Below are 5,645 nucleotides of genomic sequence, written 5' to 3'. Positions count from 1 at the left end.
TCGGAATTAAAGAAATAATTGCCAAGTGGGTTTGAATAGGCAATCTGGAGTTGCGATAGAACTCATCAAACATGTTAATAACATCAGACTTCACACAAGGCCAAAAAATTCTGAAGAAATCCACATGAAACCCATCATAACCTGGAGCTTTCCACCTTGACAAACCTTTGATTGCCCTAAAAATCTCATCTTCAGATAACTTCATTTGCATAATTCTAGCTTGATCTTGCCGAATCGAACCAACAGAAACAGGACCAATGACACCATTCGCAGTAAGTGAAACAGAATATAAATCTTTGAAATACTGAGTGACAGCTGAAATAACGTGCTGATTAAGGAACGAAACATTCCCAATGGTGATTGATGGGATGACATTCCTCCTATGACGATGAGAAGCATATGAGTGAAAAAATTTAGTATTACCGTCTCCGGCCGCAAGCCATTTCACCCTTGCCCGTTGCTTCCATCTAATTTCCTCTTTGACCCTCCAGTTCTTCAAAAGCGTTGATAACTCAATAGATCTGGCCTGCAAACTTTGCAAGTGTGAATCAGATAGAGACTCCGGGGAAGACATAGTTTGATACAATGCTGAAATCTCTTGCTCCCAAGCAGTCATTTGCTGAAATTTAACCACGTCTCGATTATGGAGCCAAGCTTTGATATCCTTAGCGAGACGAGACAACTTCTCATGACACCGGATAGCTGCCCACTGCTCATTGGAGGGCTTGTTCCAAGAGTCTGAAATAATAGTATGAAAATCTGGCTCCTGGAGCCACCATTGTTCAAACACAAAACTCCTGGCGAAATTAAAACCACCCCCCCAAGTAGTGATTAACTGACCATGGTCCGAGATAGAAGGAGCCAGCAAGACACATTTGACATCTGAAATGAGATCCAGCAAATTTGGAGTGACAAAAACCCTGTCAAGAACTCTGCAGCATGAGCGAATTCGCCTATTCGACCAAGAGTAACGCTCCCCACTAAAAGGGATTGGGTAAAGGTGATGCCGATGAACAAAATCTTGAAAACCTCGCATAGATGGATTTGGAAGAACGAGGTTATTAGAATCCTGAATAGACAAAAGGCAATTAAAGTCTCCCATAAGAAAATGATACTCCCCGTTTGAGACGACGATCCTATTTAAGTCGTTCCAGAAAGCAGGCCTCATGACAGCGTGATTAGGGCCATATACAACAGTGACCACAACCCTCCTGCCACTGTCTTGCAAAGTGAAAGCAACAGACAAAGAAAACAGACCCATGTCCAGTTGAGAAATATTTAAAGATTGCTTCTCCAAAATAAGGATGCCATCGGCATGGTTGACCGCAGACTTAAAAAAATAGTCAGCACCCCTCCATATACTAGAGGCAACAGAGTGAGAAACTTCATCCATCTTAGTTTCACAAATAGCAATCAGGTCAGGCTTCTCCTGACTAACCCAATTCGTTAGAAACCTACGCTTAGTGGGGCAATTCAAGCCCCTGATATTCCAGCAAAGAGAGAGAGAGGTGCACATGAAAAGCCAAGTGTGGTGTGGCTACTACAATCTCATGAGGAGAGGGATGGGATATTAATAGTCTTCAAAGCCCAACGAGGTCTCTCTCTCTCTCTGGGACTGCCCTTTTTTATGCTGTTTTCTGAGATCCTTTTATTCAATGTGTGTCTATGTTGTTACTGGGGCTCTGAATTTTGAACCCTTGTGTTTGTTTCTGTGACACCTTTTCTTTATTCCACCACGCTCCGATCCCACGCTGCCCTTCATGTGTTGCCGCACTGGTGTTTCCTGTTTCAGGCACCAAAGATGAACAGCGCATCAAGACTTCATTGCAAAATATGAAGACCACCTAAGACTAAGACCGAAAACGTAGGCACCTTTGGCCCCTGCTCAAGGCTAAAAAACAGATTTTGAGAATTGGGTTTGGTCCTTTGACGTGTTTTCTCATCTTGGTCGTTTGTTTGCGTGAAGGCGAATGTTGGGGTGTCAGGAGTAGCAGAGGAAGGGAGCGTGAGAATGAGCTCCAGCAGAGAGAGAAAAATAGCACTGCAACAAGACGTATGAACCAATGTTGTTTCTTTTCGCTTTCTTCCTTTTCTTGCTGTTGGTGTGATGGGTTTGATGAGATTTTTGAGATTCTGATGGTTTGCTGCAATCATGTATAGGTAGATAAGTTGAAGAAGAAGCTTAGACACGAAGAAAATGTTCACAGATTGCTAGAGAGAGCTTTCACTAGACCCTTGGGTGCCCTGCCTCGTCTTCCTCCTTACCTTCCTCGATATGTGAGTGCCAAAGAAGATTTTTTTTTCATCAACTTGATGATATGTTTGCTCTTAAGTGATGCACCAAGAAAGACCTGTTGCCAATTTTGATATATTTGTCTCTTTTGACGGTTTACTGTTACTGTTTTGTCTGTTACTCTGATTAATTTCTTTGAGGAGAATTAAACCAGTACTAGATATTGATTTGAGGGGATTGATAATGAAATTTTCAGACATTAGAGCTCCTTGCAGAAGTTGCTGTTTTGGAAGAGGAGGTTGTTAGGCTTGAAGCACAGGTCGTGAATTTTAGACAGGGATTGTATCAGGAAGCTGTTTATATATCATCATCCAAGAAACATATTGAGAATGGTACCACTGATTGTGTGGATCGCTGTCCCGGTAAACTTGTCAAGACGGAGCAATCCTCCTCCGCAGGAGGCCCGAATGATTCTAAAACACTTGGGAATTCTTTGTTACGCCAATCGTCTATGGGTTCTGAATCGAACCAAAATGGTTTCTCTTCAAATCGACCGGTTGCTGGGAAGCAGGCATTGAACAGAGGATCTAACCTGGATGGGAAAGAGAATCAGCTACGCCCCAATTCTAAGGCGAACAAACAATCTCCACAGAAAGTTTCGAGGCCGAGGATGTTTGCTAATCTATCATGTAATGAACATAAATCTGCTAAGAAACAAGAAGTCGTAACAAAGATGCAGGTATATGACACCCCTCTGCATATAGAAGAACGATCACGATGAAGGATTATTATTGATTTCTTTCTTTGCTCTGAATATGATTTTACTTTGTTCATTCTAGCTGGAAATTGATGCCCGCCATGAAAAACCAGAGTGCATAGCTAATGTGGGTACAATTCCAGAGGAAGATAGCATTGAACCTACTAAGCTATCTGAGGATATTCTCAGATGCTTGCTGAGCATTTTTATGAAGTTAGGCACACAATCTCTTAGAGAAGACTCTGAAAGCTCATCAATCATTTCGAGAATTGCTCCCTCTGGTGCGAGTGTGGGGAGTGGTGTCGGTTCCAACACGGGGGCCTTGGAAGAGTTGGAGGTTCGAGACCCTTATGGTGTCTGTGCTGCAATTGGAGAAAGGGATGTTGGTCGATATAAGTATCTCACTGAGGTTTCAGCGGGCTCGATTGATCTAAGCAGGGTTTCTGATGCTGCTCACCTAATCCGCAGGCTGAAGTATGTTATAATGCAAAGATGAACTGTTATGCATGTGTGTTTTTGTTTCACAGTAGTTGCAGAAACATCTATTATTGGAAACAAATAAGTAATCCTTCTCCTGCATTGCCTTCAGGCAGCTTCTTGCCAAACTTGGTTCAGTGGATCTCCAGGGCCTTACCCATCAGCATAAATTGGCGTTTTGGATTAATATCTACAACTCATGCATGATGAATGTATGTAATTTGCAATATGCAACTGTTATAAGATTTTAATTCTTTATTAAGCTGTTAATCCTTAGACTTATGTTTTGCATTGACTGCACCTACTGGTTTGCTATCATATGTTTTTGTTTCATTTTATCGAATCATATCACAAACATGCTGGTGCATGAGCAATTGAGCATTTCCTGCACTTCATGTTTTTTCTTTGTATATTCAGAATTCAAGATGATGACATGAAGGGTGATGTTTGAATTCTTGTGAGATCTATATGAAAATTTTCCAGCATTTTGTGTTCTGTGCTGCACTCGTTGTCATCAAAGATGCTGTAACATGGATATAAACATAATTTATAATCATATTGATCAATAGTCATTGTAATGATTTAGCCCCACTGCAGGCATTTCTAGAACATGGAATACCTGATGCTCCTCACACAGTTGTTGCATTAATGCGTAAGGTACGTCTTCGCTATAATTTTGCAACTCCCAGTTAGCTAGTGTCATCAAGAATGAGGTGTGGCAGACCAGATTCGGGTGTTCATAAATATATAGTACTGTTGCAGGCAGTTTTTAATGTTGGTGGCCACACGCTGAATGCATTGACAATTGAACATTTCATATTGAGGATGCCTTATCACTCAAAACATGTATGCTTGTTCATCTCATGCTCATTTTGAGGGCTGTTGCAGCATTTTAAGTGGCTGGTTTGTTAACGCTATTGTCAAATTTTCCTTGCAATTGCTAGACACATTCAAAAGGTGGAAAAAATGATGAGGGAACAATGCGGAGCATCTTTGGGTTAGATTGGCATGAACCATTGGTCACATTTGCACTCTCCTGTGGAAGTTGGTCATCTCCTGCGGTAAGCCGCCCAAAGTGGGATTGGACTCTGATTCTGTTGAAGTCATAGTTTGCATAATGCATAGTTTTTCCATGTTTTATTCCAGGGAAAGAGATTTTGTATGATTTGTTTGGGCTTGATCATGCAGATTATGCAGCGTAGTCTTAGTAACATATTCAATTGTACTGATAAGCTGACTGTTATTGATGAAAGGTGCGCATTTACACGGCCACGAAAGTAGAGGACGAGCTTGAAGCAGCAAAGAGAGAGTACCTACAGGTTGCAATTGGCATTTCCACTAAGAACAATAAGTTGGTCATTCCCAAGCTGCTGGATTGGTATCTTCTTGATTTTGCAAAGGATGTGGATTCATTATTAGACTGGATCTGCCTGCAATTATCAAGTGCGTTGAGGAAGGAAGCAGTCAAGTGCCTTGAGAAAGGGAGAAAAGAGTCTCTGTCTCAGGCAGTACAAATAATGCCATACGAGTTCAGTTTTAGGTATCTTTTAGCATCCTGAAAGCCTACCCTCCCCTCTTTATTCACAGCTGCTTAAATGGGTTTCAGGGTTTGTATGGAAGATCTGTTCACAGTATAGCAAATGCAGAAAATATAATTCTTTGTTATTAAACTCTCAGGAAAATTTTCTTCCTTCTCGCAATGGCTAGGTAGCACAATCCACTAAAACGAGTTCGGCTTCAAGTTCTTAGCATACATATGGAATCAGGTGAGACATTGCAAAAGATAAAGATGAATGGCTACCCCGTTCTCACTGGTAGTAGCATCTATCCGACTGATCCACAAATGATGAAAACCTTGCATTTGCCTTCCTCTACCCCCATATTTGGAAACCAAATCCCTTGTTTTCTGCTGAGTACCAGTTCGAGTAAGTCTTGAATGAGCTCCTGGAAAGGTTGATGTAAATAAACAATTTTTTTTTTTGATGTCTGGATGCAATATATCCAGGTCTAGTTCTTCTCATACTTCAAAACGAAACTTTAATATGGGTTATACTAGCTTTATGATGTGGATTAGCAGCGATGCACTCGTAGTATCCATTTGGATCTGCTTCAGCACTGAACCTCTCAAACCACAGGGTGATTGCTTGAGTCCAACAATGGATGTCTTCATTGCACACT

General features: G+C 41.3%; 1 protein-coding gene across 1 annotated transcript; it reads left to right on the top strand.

Annotated features, from left to right (window-relative positions):
* The first annotated feature begins 1,764 nt into the window (after positions 1 to 1,764).
* LOC149846548 (uncharacterized) lies at positions 1,765 to 5,135 on the top strand. The gene is made up of 10 exons (XM_089998065.1): positions 1,765 to 1,864; positions 1,967 to 2,053; positions 2,161 to 2,277; positions 2,490 to 2,972; positions 3,073 to 3,464; positions 3,580 to 3,679; positions 4,065 to 4,124; positions 4,230 to 4,313; positions 4,412 to 4,528; positions 4,721 to 5,135. The coding sequence occupies exons 2-10, from the start codon at positions 2,012 to 2,014 to the stop codon at positions 5,024 to 5,026; spliced, it is 1,701 nt and encodes a 566-aa protein (XP_089854191.1). The 5' UTR covers positions 1,765 to 1,864; positions 1,967 to 2,011; the 3' UTR covers positions 5,027 to 5,135.
* The last annotated feature ends 510 nt before the right edge of the window (positions 5,136 to 5,645 follow it).

The sequence above is a fragment of the Nuphar pumila genome, chromosome 2 (genome assembly GCF_984573655.1).
Source record: "Nuphar pumila chromosome 2, dmNupPumi1.hap1.1, whole genome shotgun sequence".
Classification (NCBI taxonomy): Eukaryota; Viridiplantae; Streptophyta; class Magnoliopsida; order Nymphaeales; family Nymphaeaceae; genus Nuphar; species Nuphar pumila.
Note: the sequence above shows the minus strand (reverse complement) of the source record. Positions and strands in the feature narration are given on the sequence as shown.

Coding starts and splice junctions, on each gene's coding strand:
- LOC149846548 (XM_089998065.1), top strand. CDS start 2,012: ATGAGCTCCAGCAGAGAGAGAAAAATAGCACTGCAACAAGAC. Junction 2,973..3,072: donor AAGTCGTAACAAAGATGCAG/GTATATGACACC, acceptor TGTTCATTCTAG/CTGGAAATTGATGCCCGCCA. Junction 4,125..4,229: donor TTGTTGCATTAATGCGTAAG/GTACGTCTTCGC, acceptor GTACTGTTGCAG/GCAGTTTTTAATGTTGGTGG.